General features: G+C 37.5%; 2 protein-coding genes and 1 long non-coding RNA gene across 11 annotated transcripts; 1 reads left to right on the top strand and 2 right to left on the bottom strand.

The window, feature by feature from the left end:
* Nucleotides 1-1,720: 1,720 nt before the first annotated feature.
* LOC130994527 (F-box/LRR-repeat protein 15-like) lies at nt 1,721-2,956 on the bottom strand. Its single transcript, XM_057919572.1, has 4 exons — nt 2,742-2,956; nt 2,448-2,646; nt 1,862-2,288; nt 1,721-1,782 (listed from the first exon to the last, which is right to left on the bottom strand). The coding sequence occupies exons 1-4, from the start codon at nt 2,954-2,956 to the stop codon at nt 1,721-1,723; spliced, it is 903 nt and encodes a 300-aa protein (XP_057775555.1).
* An 837-nt stretch (nt 2,957-3,793) lies between these two features.
* LOC130995219 (uncharacterized) lies at nt 3,794-19,142 on the bottom strand. 9 transcript variants are annotated; one of them, XR_009092098.1, is made up of 11 exons: nt 19,040-19,123; nt 18,189-18,278; nt 7,077-7,340; nt 6,876-6,989; nt 6,204-6,714; nt 5,588-5,717; nt 4,980-5,036; nt 4,541-4,615; nt 4,374-4,449; nt 4,178-4,289; nt 3,794-4,054 (listed from the first exon to the last, which is right to left on the bottom strand). It is a non-coding gene; the product is annotated as an uncharacterized LOC130995219 (long non-coding RNA). The 9 variants fall into 9 exon arrangements; XR_009092094.1 differs by having other exon boundaries at nt 4,178-4,449; nt 6,204-6,275; nt 6,446-6,714; XR_009092095.1 differs by having other exon boundaries at nt 4,178-4,449; nt 6,216-6,275; nt 6,446-6,714.
* On the top strand, nt 10,631-13,755 carry LOC130995206 (uncharacterized). The gene is made up of 2 exons (XM_057920362.1): nt 10,631-10,701; nt 11,398-13,755. Exon 2 carries the CDS (start codon nt 12,417-12,419, stop codon nt 13,527-13,529), a length of 1,113 nt encoding a protein of 370 aa, XP_057776345.1. The 5' UTR covers nt 10,631-10,701; nt 11,398-12,416; the 3' UTR covers nt 13,530-13,755.
* Nucleotides 19,143-22,375: the final 3,233 nt, after the last annotated feature.

Below are 22,375 nucleotides of genomic sequence, written 5' to 3'. Positions count from 1 at the left end.
ATAATAGTACTAACATATCAAAAGAAGTGTATATTGTTGTACCACTTAATTATTTTATGACACATAGTAAAATGGTCTCCTAAGGATCTGGGATTAGCAATGTGGCTAGATTGGGCCAAGGCTTTTTTAATTTCGAGGCGGTTTGGGCCTCTTGGTCCACATTTTGGGTCCCTATCCACACTCCCGGCCCAATCCGTTAAAACTTTCGGAGTAAGAAGGCCTTGTCTCGTGACACGTTCCGTCGCCAAATCATTACTCCTTGTCTCGAGATCTTTCAAAGATTTCTTCACAAATATCTCATCTTTAATATCATCCCATCGAATTCCGATTTTATGAACCCCGTATACGCACCATTAATCCATTCCTTCTCCGAGTCCATTGATTGAAAATGAAGATCTTCATCAAACACTGGGACCCCTGGCTTAAAACAATACAAATAAAAGCAGGAAACTTCGTTCACATGCATACAATTACTATCTCACACTCATACGAATGCAATACTAAATGACAAAAGAATAAGAATCATAGTATCAATCATTATTTCAATTACAATAATTGTCTCTCATGTCACAATCAATACATCTTTTTCATCAAACAAATATTAGAAAAATCAAAGCGGATGTGGGGTGTAGCAAAATAAAAAAAAAAGTGGATATTTCTAGTACACACTTTTAAAAACTTGTAAATTAAAGAAAATCTCAAACCCATGAAAATCTTATTTGTTTTATCTTCATAGCTAGCGCTGCTTCTTATTCTTCATCTTCATAGTTGCTTGACGGAGGTGAGAGGGTGGCGGCGCTAAGGGAGTTACGTCGGCGTCACCATGCGTCGCTTGCCCTACCCAGTGCCCAGTCCCCGTTCTGTGCACACGCTTCCCGCGCTAAGGGAGGCGCGTTGAGTCTCGATCGACACGAGCAGAAGCGGTGGGGTTTTTTATTTTCTGATTTTCTTCGTTCTCAATTCGTCTCTATTTGCCTTCGATTTTTGATTTTCTTTGCATCTATTTTATAGCTCCGATTTACTGATTTTCGACATCCCTGGAATTTCGTCACCACTTCTTGAAAAACCACCATTAATTCCACCATTTACTGAAGAAGAATCCAATGATCTAAGGCTAAGAAATCGTCGTCAAGAAGTTCTTTTTGAAGTTAACAATCACCCCATGCCAGACAGTAAGCTCTAGAACTATGGAGTATTTCATTATTGTAACTATTAATTTCATTATCAAAGAAGATGGCAATGAAATAGAGGCAGAAAATCCAATTAAAAAATCCACTTATCAAAGTGGGAAAAAAAATCCACTTAAAAATCCAAGTGACTCATTATTTCATCACCAAATTTTATATAACTGAGTATTTTCTAAATAACGCTGAAAATTAGAAATTTTTGAATTAAAAATAAAAAATGAAAGTTAATATATTTTTGGAAAACGTTCAATTTTAAAGAGACACAAAACATAATTAATCATTTTCAATATTTTCATTTCATAGAACAATTATCAAAGACACCAAGAGAAACATTTAATAGTATAAAGAGATTTGATAAAATCAAATGAAAAAAAAGATCCCAAGATTTCATGTTGTAAAACCTATCCTAGGACACAAAAATAGACGAAGGGATGGATGCAAAATAGTAGAGATTTTAATGTCACCCGTAGACACAAAAAAGTGCTCCAATAATGCTTTCGTAAAATTGGCGATATCACGTGCACGGTAGGCTGCTAAAGATGCGTTTCAAGCTCGGGCATGCTGCGCGTAGTGTTCCCATGCTCGATGGGAATATCTGCCAAGACGAAACAAAGATGAAGTCAAGAGAAAAATCAACGACAGGGGATAATCCTACGAGAAACAAAAATTCCAACTTTCTTGATGTTTAGTAATGATAGATCGATTTAGTAATGATAGATGGAAACATCTCGCTGTGGGAGGAATTACAACTTTCTTGATGTTTGGACAACCGACACAATTTAGGCTCTCCAGCAATCGGTCACCTTGCTCTTGAGAAAGCACGATACTTTCTCGTGTAGAGGTGGTGTGTGATCCATCAAAGGTGCTTGTCAAAGTTAATGTTTTGATTTGAAAGCTCCAATCCAAGTCATGCATGTTGACACAACCATTCAAGCTGACATGAGTTAGATGCCGACAACAAGCAAGCAACTCCTCTATCGCTGACTGGCAAAGTGTACCATAGGACAAATCCAGCTCACACAGAGCTGGGAGAGCATTGTGTTTGTAGAGAGGCTCCAAGGATGAATCGCTAAGGTACTTGCATGCTTGCAATTTTAGAACCTACAAGATCAAGATAAATAAACAAAACCCGATTTATCACCCAAAAACCAAATCATCCCACACTCACTAATTGTGAAATAAAAGGGAACAACATAATATCGGTACCAAGAACTGAGTAAAAGAAGAATGAATGTCACCAAACATGATAGTTGTTATTACCTTTAAATACACGCAGGAGTAGAAAACGGGCTGCAAATTGACCAAAAAGGTATAGGATAGGTCAAGGAAGGTCAGGCTCCGAAGACAGTGTAAAGACGAAAGTCCATCAGGGCCAACAGAGGGGCACGACATCAAGACCAAGGATTCAATAAGTGGACAAGATGAAGCAGTAGCAGATAAACAATCATCCTTGAGTTGGCTGCATTCATCAAGTATACCACTTAATACCAACTCTTGTCGTCATGCAAGAGAAATTGCTAGATACATTATACAACAACAAAAGGCACAGCTCACCTGCAGAAAGAAGCATCTAGAGATGTCAGAAGAGGGCAATCAATTAATGCCTCAGACAATACTCCACAGCCCTTCAGTTCAAGCGAGACGATCTCTGGAGCTTCAATATGGAGTACACTTAATTTGGGGCAGATTCCCAAATTTAAGGACCTAAGGCCAACCTGTAATTGAAATCTTGATAGTGAGAAAGCGTGATAAGGATGAGATTGGCCCATCTCTGCCAGTGACGTAGCCAGACTTTTCAGTCAGGGGGGACCAAATACTCTCTTGGTTCCAACTAACTTCGTAAATATTTTTTTTTGACCGTCTCAATTAAGATGATCAATTTTCTTATATGGAATAAATATATATAAGCAAAAAAAATAATAATAATAATAATAATCACTTATTTCACTTATTACCAAAGACACTTAAAATACTAAGTTCTTAAATTTTCTGTCGAAAATAATTTGCTCAACTTAGCTTAGATGAAGAAAATAATAATCATAATATTATAAAAGACTAAGAAAGTAATAATCATAATATTATAAAAGACTCTGAATATTAGCAATTTCAATAAAATCATAATGCTACATTAATTAGTTGCGCCATAATATTACAAAAATAAAAATAAATATTCTACCATCATCAAATTTCTCTTCTATTTAATTTTCATGTTTTGAAATCGCTACATAATCGTTTCATTAGTACATATTTACAAATTCATCATTTCTGATGTAAGATATTGGACAATCATTCGATAATGTATCTCATATACGATTGAGTAGAGAGAAATTGGAATTATTACTAAAAATAATACTAATATTTATGTATTTATTTAATACTAGAAATTCTGCACCGCGTAAGACGCGGTGTTTCTATAATTGCTCCGTGAATTATGGGACCAATAACGGCGCTGGTCGAATCATTTTTAAATGTAACATATTATAGTATGACTTGTAGGTCACAATTGTAATACAGTTAAGAGTATTTAATTTGTACAGTTAGGAGCAACAATCTACACAATACAATTTATATAAAAACCATTTAAGTATCCTTTCACACATTACGCGTTATATAAACATATCGCATTAAACCAAAAACTGCATCGAGGCATATACAATGTACATGCAAAAGGTAACCTCAAAATTCTAGTAGAATATCACCAACACGGTGTAATAGAGCCAAAAGTCATAGCTAGAGAATTGTACAAAGTACATACACAAGTTGCTTGAAAGTCTCATAAAATCTTTCACTTCATTAGCCCAATGTTCTTCGCTTGATTGTTCAGCCACTCCTTGACTTGAGTGTTGGTGTTTGTGGGACTCTTTTGCCTAAAAGTTGATGATAATATTAATAAAATTAGTTAATGACAAACACAATGTATTTGCATAATATATGTCGTTGATGGTTTGATTTAGAACTATTAACACCGTTGCCTCATGTAGATTACTAACCTTTATTATGCTCGACAACCACTTCAGTAAGTTCGTGGGATGAATCAAATATGCTTTGTATCTTGTCTTTTAAGATATTAGACTTCATTTTTTTTTTTTTTTGCCTTCTTTGCTAATAATGTTGCACAGAAACTCCCATCAATCATACAAGAACACTTCAAAGATTAAGTGTCTATATAATGACAATAGTTTGTACCCTTAGCTATATGTTTGTCCTTAGCTTGAGTTATTTTAGTCTTCTTTGATGTTTTTGCCATAAGGTCCTATTTCTCCTGGTATATATATAAAAAAATGATTGAGTTAATATTGTTCACAACGAAGAATATTAAAAACGAAAATTTATCTAATTGGTTGAATAATTACGTGCCAAAGGTAGATGCGACTCCATATGAGAATCTTCAACAAGTTTGCAATCAGTTGCTCTCTCCACAAATTTATCTACAAATAAAGTTGCTTAATTATATTTGTATATGTTTTATAAGTTGTTGGAGCTAAGCAAGTACCTGGTACACATGTGTACTGATTCATATATCATGGTAATTACACAATAGTAACAAGTGGTAGTTCAAAACATGAATAGATTAACATAGGCGATATCAATTTAAAATTAGAATGTTTAGATGTGCATGCCTGAGGATCTTTGATCTTCATGTTCACCAGACTTTATGACCTCATGCTAATGCTTTTAGCTTTCTTTTTTATTTTTGAAATTTCTAACAATGACACAATATTATTCATCATTTGCTCGATTAATAAATTCTAGAAGATTCAAAATATACTATCTATCATGTCTAACTATTACCTGGTAGAGGCATATCCAAATGTGCATCATCAAAATTCTCATGTGTATCAACATCATCTAACATTACAAAACCAATATAAATATTGTTAGATCAATAATTATTCTTATATTAGTTATACAATTTCTCCATTGCAATAAAAAAGTTAAAAACTCACTACTCATGGAAAAGAATATTAAAAGTTTCACCAACATCCGTTCAAAGTGATCAAAAGAATCTTTACTTTCACTAAGCCATGATTATAATTTTCTGGTGGAAAACATATCATGAAAATCTTTAGCAAAATGCACTAAATCTTGTAATAATAATTGAAGACCTGAATCTTTAGAAAGATCTAAGTGCACAACTTTTTTTTTCTTTTGCTAACAAATCTTCTTTTGATTTTCCCAATGTTACCTGATATAGTATATGAATTGAACCCGATTTCTTAGATGAATAAAATATGAAAGTTAAATCTAGAAAATTTCTTGTTGGGCTCGTGCATTTTTTCATCACATAAACTTTTGTTATTATATATGTAAAAAATCAAATACACATGTCTAACCTAGATTTTTAGAACATAAATTCCCAAATTTTGGTGACAATGCAAGTACAATATAAAGTAACTCACCTCTTTCTTGTGCAACATTTGTTCCACTTTAGTAATCTGCAAAGGTTGCTTGGGTGAGCGCAACAATTTCTTTTCAAAAAAACCACCGGTTTATACTAACATGTTATTGGCCTCTTCATTCTCTTGCTTCCTGTTTATGATAATTATAAGCAAGTTAGGAACAAAAATATTCACATGATAAGATTCTTAATTGTTATACAGATTATACAATACCATCTCTCTAGTTCAATTAGCATTTCATTCTTAGAGCCATCCAAGATAATTGACTAAGTATTGGTGGTCAGACTCAATCTTGAACATTAAAGACAAACCATCATCGATTGTGCCTAACAATTTATGTATGTATAATTTATCTCACCACATAAAATCATGCATACCGTAACATGACACGACTGAAAAATTCAACAACAAAAACAGTGTCCTATTTGAAATAGGTTCCAATTTAGCATAGATCTCATCGGATACAAAATCTTCCCAAAATGTCACCACAAACGTTTCCAGCCTACATTTCCATGAAATATGTTATTATAAACTAAACTAAACATATGTAACGAAATAGAAAAACATAAACTCATCGTGTATCTAACATACTCTGTATGAATATCAATATACTCACAAATGACTTTACCCTGTCCTTTAACTGTGACTTCCCGAGGTTCATGGGTACCAATAATGACATAAGCAGTATCTAAGTAAGAGAAGAAAATGATTAATTAACATTTAAGTCACACTAAAATAATCTCATTCAAAAATATAATAAGTACAATAATTCTTTTCCTAAACTTACACAAAATATTGCTAAAATAAATATAGAAATATCATTCGCAATTCTTCAATGATTAAGTTGCTTAGCTTAACTCATCAATGTCTTTGTTGAGAGGAATTTGTGGAACTCTCAACTTGGAGTTGTTCTGAAACTTAGTCCACCAGCAGGTATCGAATCATTTGGTTCTTCATTCACCAAAGTATCTTTTCTGAATGTCTATTGGTAATTACATGTCACAATTGGATTCTTGTATTGCTTTGGATCAAAAATATAGACTCCTTTCACCATGTAAACATTACCCTCTTGAAGCACATGTTTGAACCTAATTATCATGGAATATCACAGCATCAAGAGTGTGGCCCTAAAAAGAACAAAAAAATTAATATATGTCACCTTTTAAAGGTAAGAAAAACTCACAACAACAACTTAAATGTAAGGGATGTTCATTAACTTACCAAGCCAGCTTAAACAAATGTGCAACTGTTAATAAATTAATAAGGTAATAATCAGACAAACACATACCTTTTAAGTGCCTCTGTCCACAACAAGCTTTACATAAACGTTTAGACCGTGAAACACTAACATTATTAGACAAAGGCAGTTGCGTCACATCGGAACCCAACCGGCGCAAGCAGCCTGCGAACCATCAAAATTCAAGAGTAGTAACATAGTCAAGATAAGTAAGTAAACAATAACACTAAATAAAATTAATTATAACAATACCTTTTGACAATATGGAATTAGGGATCACATTTGTTGGGCTAAGGAAAACTTAACCATTTTCAGAAGAAGAGCCGAGCAAATGAAAACAAAACGATTGTTAATATAAAAGAAATCAGTTTTTCAAATATATGCTAAATTATTAAAAGCTCTAAAGAAATTTAAAACAAAAGCAAGAGAAATCATAACCTGTCACTTGTGAGATTGGAACACTCCCACCGGTGTCAACAACGAGAACACGCCTCTTTCTGTTTTTCAAAGTCTTATCTGAAAATTACAAACCATAGTCAATAAAAAAAAAGTAATAGCAGCATTACTTGCAAAGCGATCCCGCATAATGTTAAATTAAATTGTGCAAATCTAGACACAATTCAACAAATATTATGCACCTCGCAAACTTCTCGACTAAGTAGTTAGAGCATCACTATGTAGTAGCCCGCTCTTTTATTTATGATTAAAACTAGTAAATGCAATTTTTATAAATGAATCCAGTTTATGGATCTGATTTTTTTTTTATCAGAAACGGAGTTATTATTTTAGCTTTATACTTTTATAACGTATAAAAAAAAAAAAAACGCGACGGATTATTGAGCCATTCAATAATTATTATTTCCAAGTTGTAACTGACTTAGCAAAGTCATGTTATTTATTAATCGAAAAACAGAAGCAGTTATATTTATTAGTGCATAGAAGTCGAGGAATTATTTCGACTGCAACGCAGATTAAATCTACGGATTTAATCTAAGTTAAATTACAGTTTATTAAGTTAGCAGGAAAGGAAAAAGATATCAAGCAAGATACAGAAATGAGATGATTGAAAATCGAAGCCAATATTTTATTACAGTATTAGCATCACCAAGGCATGAGGATATACTTCATTTATTCATCAATCTCATTCTCATACTTTACAAACTCTTACAACCAATTTTCGTTCATACCTTCCAATTACACCACAATAAATTGGCATTTGCATAAAGAAGAAAAGAGAAAGAAGAATAAGAAAAGGGAAAAGGAAAAGGTGTGTCCACCAAGCTTTGCTCTCCACCAAGCTTTGCACTCCACCAACTCCCTTCCCCACCACCACACGCAAGAATGCATTAACATTCCCTTATACCTGCAGCAATGTTATAACAGAGAATTTCTTGCATAGTCGAACACCATCACAAACATCAATTTACAGCAACTCACTCCCATCCATCATCTGGAGAAATCAACAACAAAAGCCACCAACAACAAGCATAGAAGGTATATACTAAGCTCAGCTCCAGTTCATACATCATATCATCAAGCATATGTTTAAAAGGAAATACATAGTATACAAGTGTGTATATATATGCATAGATGAATAATATATGCACATATAGACTTAGCAGAGTCACACGTTCTGTAATACAGCATAAACCATGACTTTTACAGTAAGAATTTTCTTACGACACAAAGCAAAACAACACTTAGTGTAAACTCCAGCATAAGCATAAGCAAAGTATGAAAACCCAAGATTTCATAAGATAGAATGAACTTAGACAATCTAGTAACCTGTCGAGTTTTATCCTTGCCGCGTGTTGCCGTTCAATCTGGGGTTTGGGGTAGAGCGCGGCAACAATAAGCGGAACGAGTTCTGTTCCGATGGGCAGAGTGCATCGACCGAAGCGTCCGCTCGCTGGAACTCAAGGGCTAAGGCAGCATGCTACCTCCAGTCCGGAGACCCGACGCTGACGACGATCGCTCGCCGGATTCAGACGATGATGGCGGCACCTGATGGTTGATCGCTGTGGCCGAAGGAGAAGAGGAGAGGGGTGGATTTCCGATCTGGACTTTGGGGGCTGAGAGAGAGTGAGATCTGATTGTGTCGCTGGTCGTCGGAGGGAGAGATGGCGGCGATGGCGGCGGTCCGGCTGACTGCTGCTGTCGGCTGGAGCAGAGGGGGCCAAGTCCGGCGGCTGCCTCGCCGGAGGTAGCCCCAGCGACCGTGAACACGATGAGAGAGAGAGCGGGGGAGAGAGGGAGAACAGCCCGACGCAGCCACGAACGAGACGCAACCGCTCTGTTCGACCGGTACCGAGCTCGGCAACGGCGACATTCCAGATTCTAGGGCTCGATTGGGTTCTGCGGATGGACGAAGAAGCAGACCGATACCTGGATTCCGAGCGGCGGCTGCTCGCCGGCGGTTGGGACGGCCAGAGCAGCGGCAGACGAAGCCCAGCGGCGCAACGATTCCGCCTGAATCGAGAGAAACTAGGGCTCGATTCCTGTTCTCGATTGGACATGCTGCGCCGATTCCTGAGCTGTGTGTTCTCGATTCCGTCTGACATGTGTGGAGGAAAAGAAAGCGGCGCCGGAGTTCCAGAGCTGTGGAGGCGCGACCAGTCGCCGGAGCCGTTCGCGGCAGGAGGGCGCAGAGAGCGAGAGAGAGTGGGCGGATCTTTCAACTGAGAGAGAGAGAGAGTGGCAAAATGTTACGGGAGAAAGAAGATAGAAAAGGGTGGTGTTGGGCCATTACACTGGGCCGAGTTATTTCTTTATTGTGGGCCGAATTTTGGGCTTGTTTTTTTTAAAACTTGGGCTTTGTTTAATTTGTTTTGGGCTTTCCTTATAATTAATAAATTGGGCCGATTTTAATTACTGTATGGGCCTCTGATTTTAATTTAAGTTGGGCCTGATTTATTTTATTCTACAATTGGGCCTTCGTTTTTAATTATTTTGGAGCTTGATTGTATATTATTTGGGCTTCCATATAGTAAATTCGAATTGGGCCAGTCTTTTATTTAAATGGCCATTCTCATTATTTCTATTGGGCTCGATTTAATTAAGGAGTTGGGCTGATGCATATTTTATGATGGGCTATTATTCTAGTCCCATTTATATTTCGTTGGGCCAGTTTAATTCATCATTTTGGCCGATTAAATTGCCTTTTTGGGTTAAGATTAATTCTTTTCAGTCCACATTAATTATTATTTGGACCCCTATTTTAATTGTTTTGGGTCGAAGACTTTTTAAGTTGGGCTTTAATTCTTTTAAAGCTTGAGCTGAAGTTACTCCTTTGAGCTAAGCCTAGCAGTATCAATTTTTGATGGAGCCCAATTATTTATCAGTAATGAGCCGCCCAGTTTATTAATTAATGTTTTTGGACTTCCGACTTTAAAGCAAGCCATTATTGTTTATTTCATTTAAGCCACTGGTTTATTTAATTAATTGGCTACTCTCTTTTGAGCCTATTAATTATTTGAGGTTACGCTAGTAATGATGCTTCTATCGAAAAGCCCGATAATTTCTACAAGGTCACACCTCGTTTAAAGCCGAGTTAGTCCTTTTTCAATCAAGTACAAATGCGAGGTTTATTTCACGACTAGAATATTCCGATGAGGAAGGAAGAATCACAGTTTTATTCGACCGCGCTAGACGAGAATTAGCTAAATCTATTAACGAGGATTAATAGTAGAATTCCCGATTATCGCTCAAAAGATTAGATCATGCATACCAGATTCATGCATAGTTAAATTACGCTTTCTCATTAATTAAGAATTTTCCTCGAGGCAATGTCTTATGTTATATTCTCGTGATTAAGGTCAAGCGCGAGAGTAAGAACTACACAAGGAGTTAGAGTACCTTAGCAAAACTTTGCTATCAGGTGGGCAATTTCTTACGCGTAAATAAAATGCTATGCAAGTGTTATGCTTTAAAAATGCAAATTGGATCTTCAAGTGTGTTATGCTTTATTACGCCTAATTGAGTTAAGCTTTATTATGCTTCACGCTAAATGATTTACGCTATGCTGTTTATGCTACTTACGCCTTATGTGATTTACGCTTGATTACGCTTATTTACGCTTGAATGCTTTACGCTGATAAGTTTATGCTTATGTTTGATGCTTGCGTCTGTTGGGGGAGGCCTCCCTCAACAGTACGATGCCGTGTCCACTGAGGAGGGCCTTCCTCACGGCGCGATGCCCGTGTCTGCTGAGAGAGGTCTCTCTCGCGGCGCGATGCCAGTATGCCAGTATGCCAGTGTTACAGCGTCTATTGGGGGAGGCCTCCCTCAATAGTACGATGCCGTGACCGCTGAGGGAGGTCCCCCTCACGGCGCGATGCCCGTGTTCGTTGGGGAAGGCCTTCTCCACGACACGATGTTTGTTAATGAAGATTGATGATGAAGAATGCCCTTATGCTATTTATGAATTTGGAAATGTTTAATGAGCAAAGGATATGAAAGAAACGCATGCCTCTTATGCGATATTGTGAAATTGTTAATGATGTTATGTTATATGCTTGGCAACTGCCCACTAAGTACTCTTGTACTTAGCCCTTCGATGTTTATGTTTGTGCAGGTTGAGCTGTGATGGGCGATGAAGTGTTGTTGCTGAGTGGAGTTTTTGTTGAACTTAAAGTAGGCTCAGAAAGGATACATGTCTTCATACATGTATCTCAGTTATGTATTCCGCTGTAAACACTGATTATTTCAGTTACGCCTTCCGTTGCAAACTCTGATAATATTTTAGCCAAGCCCCTAACGATGCCTTTTCCTTTTAAGGAATATTTCACGCGTATCCAAGCTCTTTGAGTATTCTTTTATGCACCCCTTTCTAAACCCGCTTCTTAATTTCCCTTCCCCAGTCATGGTTTTCCCGGATTAATTATCTTTAATTAAGGCCGGTCGTGACAGAGTGGTATCAGAGCAGTTCGTTTGCTCTGAGCCTAAGAGTTTATTTAAGCCAAACTTAGAATGGATCACTAAAGTGTCTAGAGTTCAATCGACAAAGCTCAGCACTTCATCGCATCACACTCAACGAAGCAGAATGGTAAGCTATTCCAAGTTTTGAGTTAATGTTTACAAAAAGTGAGAACTATCGTAATAACAAAGTGAGTAACTGTCAATAGCTTTGTTATGTTGTTATTGAATGAAATGATTTACGCAAGCGCGATTAAGTATGCCTATGGAATGAATCCATATGAACATAGAGCTATTAAGTTATGAGATCACCACTACTACAGAACATAGAAGCAAACATAGAAGAAATTAGATTGTATCTTTTGGTGGCTATAGTGAAGGCAGCAAGATAAGTGATGCGTATAGAATAATTTTTAAGCTCATGATTTTATAGCCGCTATAAATCTCCATGACTTATGCCTAAGTATCCAATTTAGATGATGAGATATTATATGTTTAAGAATTGATATGACTCATGGATATGAGATGCTAAGGACCCTTAGAGCTTACTACATCAATGTTGTCATTGGAGTTATGACTTGTTTACAAGTTATAATAAGTTAACATGTACAAGAATTCTTTTGAGGCTTGTATTAGATTATACTAGAGTGTGCTAATTGACACATCCCTGCTATCAGAATGCCGCCTAAGAGAGGACGCCATGCGAGAAACAATAACAATCGCAGAAACCGTAACGCTGTACCCGAAGAACCACAAGATGCTCGAGGACATAACCCATGCCCTCCGCCCCCAACTAGGAGAGTCGAAGAACTCTTTTTAAGGCAAAATCCACCTACGTTTGACGGAACGAGTGAACCGGCTGAAGCTGAGATTTGGGTGCGTGCAATGGAACGCATTTTCAATTTTCTACGTTGTACTGATGAGGAACGCCTATCTTGCGTCTCATTCCAACTAACAGGATCGGCTGACTTCTGGTGGGAAGCACGACGAAAAATTCTGACACCTGAACAATGGGCAAGTTATACTTGGGAAGATTTTAAGACAGGATTATATGATAAATATATTCCGAAAAGCTATAGGAAGAAGAAAGAAGCTGAGTTCTACGAGTTAAAGCAAGGAAAGAAATCTGTGGTTGAATACGACAAGGAATTCTGCAACCTGTCTAGGTTTGCTCCGCAACAAGTGGACACAGATGAGAAGATGGCAGAGAAATTTTGTGCCGGTCTGCGACACGAAATTAGGATGACTCTAGCGAGCCACGGAGGACTCTCATATACGGAGTCTCTGAACAGGGCACTTGACATTGAAGCTGCAATGCCGTCAGACAAGTCAGCCCCACCATTGATCTCAACGCCAAACGACTTACTAGGAGCCTCACATACTCTCAAAAGGAAGCGCAAGTGGGACAGCAACAAAGACAATATCAATCAGACTAGTAAGAAAGTGTGGCAAGAAAAGGAACGGGCTGAACAGTTTATTCAACCAAGGTACGAGGCACAGACTAACCTCGAGCCAACTAGAGGTAACCAAGGTCAGAAAGGAATTTCACCTTGCCCAAATTGCGGTAAGATGCATAGGGGTATCTGTCGGGCTGGAACTAACGGTTGTTACAATTGTGGCCAAAAAGGTCACTACTCCACGCAATGCCCCAACAAACAACGAGGTTCAACAATTGAGAACACCCACACCCCCTTGTCAGCAATACGTGGACACTTGCGAAATCAGCCTCAATCACATCAGTTAAAATCTTATGGAGACACCGCAGACAAGAGAAGCTACGCGGGAACTTGAAGACGAGGTGAAGGAAAAATACCCCAAACTGTTTTAGCAGAGATATGCAAATTTCGGGACGAAATTTTTGTTAAGAGGGGTAGTATGTAGTAGCCCGCTCTTTTATTTATGATTAAAACTAGTAAATGCAATTTTTATAAATGAATCCAGTTTATGGATCTGATTTTTTTTTATCAGAAACGGAGTTATTATTTTAGCTTTATACTTTTATAACGTATAAAAAAAAAAAAAAAACGCGACGGATTATTGAGCCATTCAATAATTATTATTTCCAAGTTGTAACTGACTTAGCAAAGTCATGTTATTTATTAATCGAAAAACAGAAGCAGTTATATTTATTAGTGCATAGAAGTCGAGGAATTATTTCGACTGCAACGCAGATTAAATCTACGGATTTAATCTAAGTTAAATTACAGTTTATTAAGTTAGCAGGAAAGGAAAAAGATATCAAGCAAGATACAGAAATGAGATGATTGAAAATCGAAGCCAATATTTTATTACAGTATTAGCATCACCAAGGCATGAGGATATACTTCATTTATTCATCAATCTCATTCTCATACTTTACAAACTCTTACAACCAATTTTCGTTCATACCTTCCAATTACACCACAATAAATTGGCATTTGCATAAAGAAGAAAAGAGAAAGAAGAATAAGAAAAGGGAAAAGGAAAAGGTGTGTCCACCAAGCTTTGCTCTCCACCAAGCTTTGCACTCCACCAACTCCCTTCCCCACCACCACACGCAAGAATGCATTAACATTCCCTTATACCTGCAGCAATGTTATAACAGAGAATTTCTTGCATAGTCGAACACCATCACAAACATCAATTTACAGCAACTCACTCCCATCCATCATCTGGAGAAATCAACAACAAAAGCCACCAACAACAAGCATAGAAGGTATATACTAAGCTCAGCTCCAGTTCATACATCATATCATCAAGCATATGTTTAAAAGGAAATACATAGTATACAAGTGTGTATATATATGCATAGATGAATAATATATGCACATATAGACTTAGCAGAGTCACACGTTCTGTAATACAGCATAAACCATGACTTTTACAGTAAGAATTTTCTTACGACACAAAGCAAAACAACACTTAGTGTAAACTCCAGCATAAGCATAAGCAAAGTATGAAAACCCAAGATTTCATAAGATAGAATGAACTTAGACAATCTAGTAACCTGTCGAGTTTTATCCTTGCCGCGTGTTGCCGTTCAATCTGGGGTTTGGGGTAGAGCGCGGCAACAATAAGCGGAACGAGTTCTGTTCCGATGGGCAGAGTGCATCGACCGAAGCGTCCGCTCGCTGGAACTCAAGGGCTAAGGCAGCATGCTACCTCCAGTCCGGAGACCCGACGCTGACGACGATCGCTCGCCGGATTCAGACGATGATGGCGGCACCTGATGGTTGATCGCTGTGGCCGAAGGAGAAGAGGAGAGGGGTGGATTTCCGATCTGGACTTTGGGGGCTGAGAGAGAGTGAGATCTGATTGTGTCGCTGGTCGTCGGAGGGAGAGATGGCGGCGATGGCGGCGGTCCGGCTGACTGCTGCTGTCGGCTGGAGCAGAGGGGGCCAAGTCCGGCGGCTGCCTCGCCGGAGGTAGCCCCAGCGACCGTGAACACGATGAGAGAGAGAGCGGGGAGAGAGGGAGAACAGCCCGACGCAGCCACGAACGAGACGCAACCGCTCTGTTCGACCGGTACCGAGCTCGGCAACGGCGACATTCCAGATTCTAGGGCTCGATTGGGTTCTGCGGATGGACGAAGAAGCAGACCGATACCTGGATTCCGAGCGGCGGCTGCTCGCCGGCGGTTGGGACGGCCAGAGCAGCGGCAGACGAAGCCCAGCGGCGCAACGATTCCGCCTGAATCGAGAGAAACTAGGGCTCGATTCCTGTTCTCGATTGGACATGCTGCGCCGATTCCTGAGCTGTGTGTTCTCGATTCCGTCTGACATGTGTGGAGGAAAAGAAAGCGGCGCCGGAGTTCCAGAGCTGTGGAGGCGCGACCAGTCGCCGGAGCCGTTCGCGGCAGGAGGGCGCAGAGAGCGAGAGAGAGTGGGCGGATCTTTCAACTGAGAGAGAGAGAGAGTGGCAAAATGTTACGGGAGAAAGAAGATAGAAAAGGGTGGTGTTGGGCCATTACACTGGGCCGAGTTATTTCTTTATTGTGGGCCGAATTTTGGGCTTGTTTTTTTTAAAACTTGGGCTTTGTTTAATTTGTTTTGGGCTTTCCTTATAATTAATAAATTGGGCCGATTTTAATTACTGTATGGGCCTCTGATTTTAATTTAAGTTGGGCCTGATTTATTTTATTCTACAATTGGGCCTTCGTTTTTAATTATTTTGGAGCTTGATTGTATATTATTTGGGCTTCCATATAGTAAATTCGAATTGGGCCAGTCTTTTATTTAAATGGCCATTCTCATTATTTCTATTGGGCTCGATTTAATTAAGGAGTTGGGCTGATGCATATTTTATGATGGGCTATTATTCTAGTCCCATTTATATTTCGTTGGGCCAGTTTAATTCATCATTTTGGCCGATTAAATTGCCTTTTTGGGTTAAGATTAATTCTTTTCAGTCCACATTAATTATTATTTGGACCCCTATTTTAATTGTTTTGGGTCGAAGACTTTTTAAGTTGGGCTTTAATTCTTTTAAAGCTTGAGTTGAAGTTACTCCTTTGAGCTAAGCCTAGCAGTATCAATTTTTGATGGAGCCCAATTATTTATCAGTAATGAGCCGCCCAGTTTATTAATTAATGTTTTTGGACTTCCGACTTTAAAGCAAGCCATTATTGTTTATTTCATTTAAGCCACTGGTTTATTTAATTAATTGGCTACTCTCTTTTGAGCCTATTAATTATTTGAGGTTACGCTAGTAATGATGCTTCTATCGAAAAGCCCGATAATTTCTACAAGGTCACACCTCGTTTAAAGCCGAGTTAGTCCTTTTTCAATCAAGTACAAATGCGAGGTTTATTTCACGACTAGAATATTCCGATGAGGAAGGAAGAATCACAGTTTTATTCGACCGCGCTAGACGAGAATTAGCTAAATCTATTAACGAGGATTAATAGTAGAATTCCCGATTATCGCTCAAAAGATTAGATCATGCATACCAGATTCATGCATAGTTAAATTACGCTTTCTCATTAATTAAGAATTTTCCTCGAGGCAATGTCTTATGTTATATTCTCGTGATTAAGGTCAAGCGCGAGAGTAAGAACTACACAAGGAGTTAGAGTACCTTAGCAAAACTTTGCTATCAGGTGGGCAATTTCTTACGCGTAAATAAAATGCTATGCAAGTGTTATGCTTTAAAAATGCAAATTGGATCTTCAAGTGTGTTATGCTTTATTACGCCTAATTGAGTTAAGCTTTATTATGCTTCACGCTAAATGATTTACGCTATGCTGTTTATGCTACTTACGCCTTATGTGATTTACGCTTGATTACGCTTATTTACGCTTGAATGCTTTACGCTGATAAGTTTATGCTTATGTTTGATGCTTGCGTCTGTTGGGGGAGGCCTCCCTCAACAGTACGATGCCGTGTCCACTGAGGAGGGCCTTCCTCACGGCGCGATGCCCGTGTCTGCTGAGAGAGGTCTCTCTCGCGGCGCGATGCCAGTATGCCAGTATGCCAGTGTTACAGCGTCTATTGGGGGAGGCCTCCCTCAATAGTACGATGCCGTGACCGCTGAGGGAGGTCCCCCTCACGGCGCGATGCCCGTGTTCGTTGGGGAAGGCCTTCTCCACGACACGATGTTTGTTAATGAAGATTGATGATGAAGAATGCCCTTATGCTATTTATGAATTTGGAAATGTTTAATGAGCAAAGGATATGAAAGAAACTCATGCCTCTTATGCGATATTGTGAAATTGTTAATGATGTTATGTTATATGCTTGGCAACTGCCCACTAAGTACTCTTGTACTTAGCCCTTCGATGTTTATGTTTGTGCAGGTTGAGCTGTGATGGGCGATGAAGTGTTGTTGCTGAGTGGAGTTTTTGTTGAACTTAAAGTAGGCTCAGAAAGGATACATGTCTTCATACATGTATCTCAGTTATGTATTCCGCTGTAAACATTGATTATTTCAGTTACGCCTTCCGTTGCAAACTCTGATAATATTTTAGCCAAGCCCCTAACGATGCCTTTTCCTTTTAAGGAATATTTCACGCGTATCCAAGCTCTTTGAGTATTCTTTTATGCACCCCTTTCTAAACCCGCTTCTTAATTTCCCTTCCCCAGTCATGGTTTTCCCGGATTAATTATCTTTAATTAAGGCCGGTCGTGACATGTGAACACTCGGGGCCAAAGATAATTGGCATAGCCATATCAGTTGCAGACAGATGAGGTAAACTAAAAAATATGCGTCTTAAAGTTGTCACAGGCTGTCTGAGCCATCTAAACACAAAAATAATATAAAATTTTCATCAAAACAAATAAAAGCAACAATATTATGCTCATAAAGAGCAAATGATCACTCCTGTCAAACTATGAAACTAATCACTTATTCCGTTTCAAGTGACAATATTATGCTTCCAAACCAACCAGTCAATACAGGAAAAAATAATTCATAACAGGACAAAAACATTACGGAGAAAATCTTCAAATATGAAGAAGCTTTAAGATGGCATACCTGATATATTTCATCCTTGTTATTATTGTAACTTTCAAGTTGCTTCCACGAAGTTGTCCGACAAAGCTCTCAAAATAAAACAAAAGTAACCTAACTTACATATAGAATAGAACAATTAATACTAACTATACATAATTATATTAAATCAGTTAAATTCAATTAATCAATTAAAATAAGTTTAAATTAAAACTCTAGGCCCATTCCTCCAATCATACTTATTTACCATCATCTGCACTCATGAGCAAGCCCAACCATACATTATTATTTTCAATTAAAAATAGAGCCCTAGTCAAAATCCACACAATTAATATACTCCATATGCGTTCTCTCACACCTTCATCTCTCTCTTTACTTCACATTTGCAATAAAGAGTAAATCTCAACCCCAAATCCCTCTTCTTCTTCTTCTTCCCCTTTTTTCTTAAAACACAGCTTGTTCTCTCGTAGACCTCACTATCGTTCCCCATTGTCGACCCACTCTTCTCACCTCAGCCCGACTATGAGCAGCTAAGAAAGTTGTTGCTGATGCCGATGCCGACGCCGGCCAATACTCTCAACGCAGACAACGACACAAGAAACTGAGCCACAACTCAGCTAAAGCTGATGCCGACGCCGACAGCGGCCAATACTCTCAATGCAGATAACGACACAAGAACTGAGCCACAAGTTAGCTAAAACTCAGCCACGACTCTCTGTTCCCGATCGGCACCCTCAAAGCAAACAACAAAGCAAGAAACCCAGCCACAACACTCTAATTTGATTGTGTTATGCTGAGCTCTATTTTTTGTAAAAATTCTAGGGCTATTTAAAATATTATTGATAAAAAGCAGGTGGTGCAGAAATCAAACTCACCTCCTTGTTTTGTTGGTGGAATGGATTTGTCTAGTGTGATTTTTTGTTAGATTAACATCAGATTTTGCACTTTCACCTTGCGAAACTGTGAACATAGAAAGTGAAAAATAAAAATCTGCAGGGGAGATGATTAAGATAAAACAGATATTTTTCTTTTTGCAAAAAACCCACAAATGAAACAAAAATTACCAAAATACCATGGGCACTATTTTTTCTACAGTACTATTCCTTACAATAGTAGCCAAGTTCTCTCTTATTAAGATTGTTAAATTAAATATAAAATTACTAAAATACCCCTAATGTTTTAAAAATTTTAGTGGGGCCCAGTGCCCCCACTGCCCCCCTCTAGCTACGTTGCTGCACACAAACAGAAGTTCGCATCGCTTGGTGTCCCCTTGGGGACATTAATAACACTCTTATATGTCCCATCGTTGTTGCTGTGTGCAGGGGCGGAGCCAGGGGGGCTAGGGGGGGCTCTAGCCCCCCCCCAATTTTGAAAAAAAAAAAAAAAAATTTTTTATAATGTCTAAAAATGTTGTTATTATTATTATTATATTTGTATTTTAGTAAAAAAATGTCTAAAATGTATTGAATGCCCCCAAAAATTTTTTAGTAAATGTTGAACTATATTATCTATGAAAATGTTGTTATTATTATTATTATTATTATATTTGTATTTTAGTAAAAACTGTCTAAATGTATTGAATGCCCCCAAAAAAAAATTTAGCTAATGTTTTGAACTATATTATCTATGAAAATGTTTTTATTATTATTATTATTATATTTGTATTTTAGTAAAAAAATGTCTAAATGTATTGAATGCCCCCAAAATTTTTTTTAGTAAATGTTTTGAACTATATTATCTATGAAAATGTTGTTATTATTATTATTATTATATTTGTATTTTAGTAAAAAATGTCTAAATGTATTGAATGCCCCCAAAAAAAATTTTAGTAAATGTTGAACTATATTATCTATGAAAATGTTGTTGTTATTATTATTATTATTATTATTATTATTATTATTATTATTATTATTATTATTATTATTATTATTATTATTATTATTATTATTATTATTATATTTGTATTTTAGTAAAAAATGTCTAAATGTATTGAATGCCCCCAAAAAAATTTTTAGTAAATGTTTTGAACTATATTATCTATGAAAATGTTGTTATTATTATTATTATTATTATTATTATTATTATATTTGTATTAAAGTAAAAAATGTCTAAAATGTATTGAATGCCCCAAAAAAAAATTTTAGTAAATGTTTTGAACTATATTATCTATAAAAATGTTGTTATTATTATGATTATATTTGTATTGTAGTAAAAAATGTATTGAATGCCCCCAAAAAAAATTCCCGGGGGCTACCGCCCCCGAACCCCCGTAACAATTCAGCCCCCCCCCCCCAAAAAAAATCCTGGCTCCGCCCCTGGCTGTGTGTGCGTGAGTTTGAGTTTCACCAAGAAAAAAAGAACTTATCACACATTCAATCACTTCTCACAAATGCTTTATTAATACAACTACTTATTAATACACAATTAGATAGTTAGGAGCAGCCCAAAAAGATCATCACGAGATTTTATCCTCCACGAGGATTGCAAGCCATTGATAGAAAGGCTAGGGGTTATAGTCAACGTCGATTCAGTTCTTTGAACGTCTCTAATTCAAAACCGAACATGAAACTTTGGTTTCATTCAGCTCCTTTATGGAAAGTGAGTAAATTCTTAGATCTAAGAGGTGAACAAAACGAACAAAATTATCCCCATAACACCTACGTCAACTTTTTATTTGAATACTGACAAAACGAATCGCTTTCTAGATGATCCTTCATTTGAAGTCCGGACAACATCAGTTAACAAAAACATCATTTAAAAGACATTCAACAGATCCGTTAGCCAAAGAAATGTAAACATAGGATAAACAGAAACATATAAGCAGATTCGCGTAGAAAAACATGAGGAAAAATCGATTTCAGCATGCGCAATTCCAGAATATAAATACTTCCCATAGAAACTTGTTGTGATGAAAATCCCCTGCACCCGAAAGCATCTTATAGCCACAATCATAGTTTACGATAAAGAAATATGAACAACAACATGTAAAACGATGAAAAATAAAGCTTAAAATAAAAATGCAATCTCAATATTTAAAATCTCTCTATGTATATACTTGACTCTCTATATGGCCCAATGGGCTCTTGAGTTTTGAATAATTTATCTTTACTATTGTAGGGCTGTGTTTGATGAAACGTCAATCATCAGATTCGGACAAAAAAAGAGAAATAGAAATAGTCGTCTCTGCACGGCTTTACTCCTCGCCTCCGCTGCCAAGCGCCGCCGCCCGATCTTTTTCTTCTTTTTCTTACTGTTTTCTGATTCTAAAATTTTATCAAACGCTTTGTGTGCGTGTTTCTCTTCTGCAGTTTTCTTCTTAATTTTTCTTTTGGTTTCAGTTTCTAGTTGAGCACTTAGTAGTAGAGATGTCAATCGAGCCAGCCCATTGGGTTTCGGGCCAGTCTTATCGGGTTTTGGGTTAATCGGGTGCGGGCTAATCGGGCAGGGGATTTTGTCGGGTTATAAATTTTCAACCCTAACCCTAACCGTTCGAGTTTCAGGCTAGCCCATCGGGCTAGTCGGCCTAAATGCTTAAAATAAAATAATCATTTGTATTATGTTATTTTTAATGATCTAATGTATAATGTATAAAATATACATAGAAATCAAATATATAAATTATAAAAGGAGAGGTTTTATCATATCATAGGAAAGTCTCCTTCAGTCATAGATAGCAAACCTCGTCGGGTTGTTTTTCAAAATGCTGGAAGAAGGGTAATACGTAAAGTCTCGAGATCTTTGTCACATGCTCGTTCTATAATATGTGATGACGATGGGAAAAACTTTGAAAGGCCTCAGAATTAGGGATGGCAATCGGGTACGACGGGTACGGATACTATCCGTACCCATACCCACGAATTAAATGGATAGTGGTTTTAAACCATGAAACTATCAATGGATATCAAATGGTATCCAAACCCGCTACCCGCGGATACCCACTACCCTTCGGGTATCCGCGAACCCATTATCCGGCGGGTATCCGTCACCCGCTATCCGCCGGATACCCACCACCTACTATCCGCCGCATACCCATAAAACATAATTTAAATATAAATTTACAACAAATTTAATAGAAAAAAAAATTAACACAAATAACATAGTTCAAATCCACATGTTGAAATCCACAAAGAACAATGTTTAAATTCAAATTCATCAATAAAATATAAAATCCAACAAAATTCTATAATTGCTTGATGTGTGCATTTTAGTTA

The sequence above is a fragment of the Salvia miltiorrhiza genome, chromosome 7 (genome assembly GCF_028751815.1).
Source record: "Salvia miltiorrhiza cultivar Shanhuang (shh) chromosome 7, IMPLAD_Smil_shh, whole genome shotgun sequence".
NCBI classification, from domain to species: domain Eukaryota; kingdom Viridiplantae; phylum Streptophyta; class Magnoliopsida; order Lamiales; family Lamiaceae; genus Salvia; species Salvia miltiorrhiza.
The sequence above is the reverse complement of the archived record's forward strand: the minus strand, read 5'-3'. Positions and strand labels throughout refer to the sequence as shown.

Bases quoted from the DNA above. Each gene is read 5' to 3' on its own strand.
- LOC130994527 (XM_057919572.1), bottom strand. From the start codon at position 2,956: ATGGGCCAATCTCATCCTTATCACGCTTTCTCACTATCAAGATTTCAA. The intron at 2,647-2,741 runs GTGAGCTGTGCC...TGATGAATGCAG, and splicing joins CTAGATGCTTCTTTCTGCAG to CCAACTCAAGGATGATTGTT. The intron at 2,289-2,447 runs GTAATAACAACT...TTGATCTTGTAG, and splicing joins ACTCCTGCGTGTATTTAAAG to GTTCTAAAATTGCAAGCATG.
- LOC130995206 (XM_057920362.1), top strand. From the start codon at position 12,417: ATGCCGCCTAAGAGAGGACGCCATGCGAGAAACAATAACAATCGCAGA.